The 2,500-nt window shown below is 48.9% G+C and overlaps 1 protein-coding gene across 12 annotated transcripts in view; it reads left to right on the top strand.

Moving 5' to 3' along the window:
• ubr2 (ubiquitin protein ligase E3 component n-recognin 2) overlaps window positions 1-2,500 on the top strand; it is a 73,013-nt gene that overhangs the window by 7,711 nt on the left and 62,802 nt on the right. For all 12 annotated transcript variants that reach the window (XR_013804640.1, XR_013804641.1, XR_013804642.1 and 9 more), the window contains exon 5: window positions 1,956-2,086. Coding sequence is in view for 1 of the 12 variants with exons in the window: in XM_079695708.1 (XP_079551834.1) it covers window positions 1,956-2,086 (131 nt within the window). In the remaining 11 variants the exon portion in view is untranslated. The remainder of the gene's footprint in view (window positions 1-1,955; window positions 2,087-2,500) is intronic.

Genomic DNA, 2,500 nt, shown 5'->3' with positions numbered 1-2,500 from the left:
TATAGTAGATCACATTATTCTATAGTAGGTATCTTTATTCTATAGTTGATCTCTTTATTCTATAGTAGGTATCTTTATTCTATAGTTGATCTCTTTATTCTATTCTATAGTAGATCTCTTTATTCTATAGTAGATCTCTTTATTCTATAGTAGATCTCTTTATTCTATAGTAGGTATCTTTATTCTATAGTTGATCTCTTTATTCTATTCTATAGGAGATCTCTTTATTATATAGTAGATCACATGATTCTACAGTATATCTCTTTATTCTATAGTAAACCACTTTATACTATAGTAGATCACTTTATTCTATACTATAGTAGATCACTTTATTCTATACTATAGTAGATCACTTTATTCTATACTATAGTATATCACTTTATTCTATACTATAGTAGATCACTTTATTCTATAGTAGATCACTTTATTCTATAGTAGACCTCTTTATTCTATAGTAGAATCTCTTTATTCTATAGTTGATCTCTTTGTTCTATAGTTGATCTCTTTATTCTATTCTATAGTAGATCTCTTTATTCTATAGTAGATCTCTTTATTCTATAGTAGATCACATTATTCAGGACCCTGTCTCCCTGCTCCCTGTTGACCTGTCTGTCTCTCACCTGTCTGTCTCTCAGGACCCTGTCTCCCTGCTGACCTGTCTGTCTCTCAGGGACCCTGTCTCCATGCTCCCTGCTGACCTGTCTGTCTCTCACCTGTCTGTCTCTCAGGACCCTGTCTCCATGCTCCCTGCTGACCTGTCTGTCTCTCACCTGTCTGTCTCTCAGGACCCTGTCTCCATGCTCCCTGCTGACCTGTCTGTCTCTCACCTGTCTGTCTCTCAGGACCCTGTCTCCCTGCTCCCTGCTGACCTGTCTGTCTCTCACCTGTCTGTCTCTCAGGACCCTGTCTCCATGCTCCCTGCTGACCTGTCTGTCTCTCACCTGTCGGTCTCTCAGGACCCTGTCTCCATGCTGACCTGTCTGTCTCTCACCTGTCTGTCTCTCAGGACCCTGTCTCCATGCTGACCTGTCTGTCTCTCACCTGTCTGTCTCTCAGGACCATGTCTCCATGCTGACATGTCTGTCTCTCACCTGTCTGTCTCTCAGGACCCTGTCTCCCTGCTGATCTGTCTGTCTCTCACCTGTCTGTCTCTCAGGACCCTATCTCCCTGCTGACCTGTCTGTCTCTCACCTGTATGTCTCTCAGGACCCTGTCTCCATGCTGACCTGTCTGTCTCTCAGGACCCTGTCTCCCTGCTGTCTGCCTCTCACCTGTCTGTCTCTCAGGACCCTGTCTCCATGCTGACCTGTCCGTCTCTCAGGACCCTTTTTCCATGCTCCCTGCTGACCTGTCTGTCTCTCACTTGTCTGTCTCTCAGGACCCTGTCTCCCTGCTGACCTGTCTGTCTCTCACCTGTCTGTCTCTCAGGACCCTGTCTCCATGCTCCCTGCTGACCTCTCTGTCTCTCACCTGTCTGTCTCTCAGGACCCTGTCTCTCAGGACCCTGTCTCCCTGCTGACCTGTCTGTCTCTCACCTGTCTGTCTCTCAGGACCCTGTCTCCCTGCTCCCTGCTGACCTGTCTGTCGCTCACCTGTCTGTCTCTCAGGACCCTGTCTCCATGCTCCCTGCTGACCTGTCTGTCTCTCACCTGTCTGTCTCTCAGGACCCTGTCTCCCTGCTGACCTGTCTGTCTCTCATGACCCTGTCTCCCTGCTGACCTGTCTGTCTCTCACCTGTCTGTCTCTCAGGACCCTGTCTCCATGCTGACCTGTCTGTCTCTCAGGACCCTGTCTCCATGCTCCCTGCTGACCTGTCTGTCTCTCACCTGTCTGTCTCTCAGGACTCTGTCTCCATGCTCCCTGCTGACCTGTCTGTCTCTCACCTGTCTGTCTCTCAGGACCCTTTCTCCATGCTCCCTGCTGACCTGTCTGTCTCTCACCTGTCTGTCTCTCAGGACCCTGTCTCCCTGCTCCCTGCTGACCTGGTCTCCAGGTGTGTGTGTCTGTTCTCGGTGCTGCTGCAGTATTCTGTGGAGATGCTGACCTGGGATCAGGAGGAGACGCTGCCTGCAGGCCTGGAGCCCCCGTAATACACACACACACACACACACACACACACACACACACACACACACACACACACACACACACACACACACACACACACACACACACACACACACACACACACACACACACACACACACACACACACACACACTCACACACACACTCACACACACACACACACACACACACACACACACACACACACACACACACACACACACACAGACACACACACACACACACACACACAGACACACACACACACACACACACACACACACACACACACACACACACACACACACACACAGACACACACACTTACACACACACACACACACACACACACACACACACACACACACACACACACACACACACACACACACACACACACACACACACACACACACACACACACACACACACA

This window comes from Notothenia rossii (assembly GCF_949606895.1).
Source record: "Notothenia rossii genome assembly, contig: scaffold_64, whole genome shotgun sequence".
Lineage (NCBI taxonomy): Eukaryota > Metazoa > Chordata > Actinopteri > Perciformes > Nototheniidae > Notothenia > Notothenia rossii.
The sequence above is the reverse complement of the archived record's forward strand: the minus strand, read 5'-3'. Positions and strand labels throughout refer to the sequence as shown.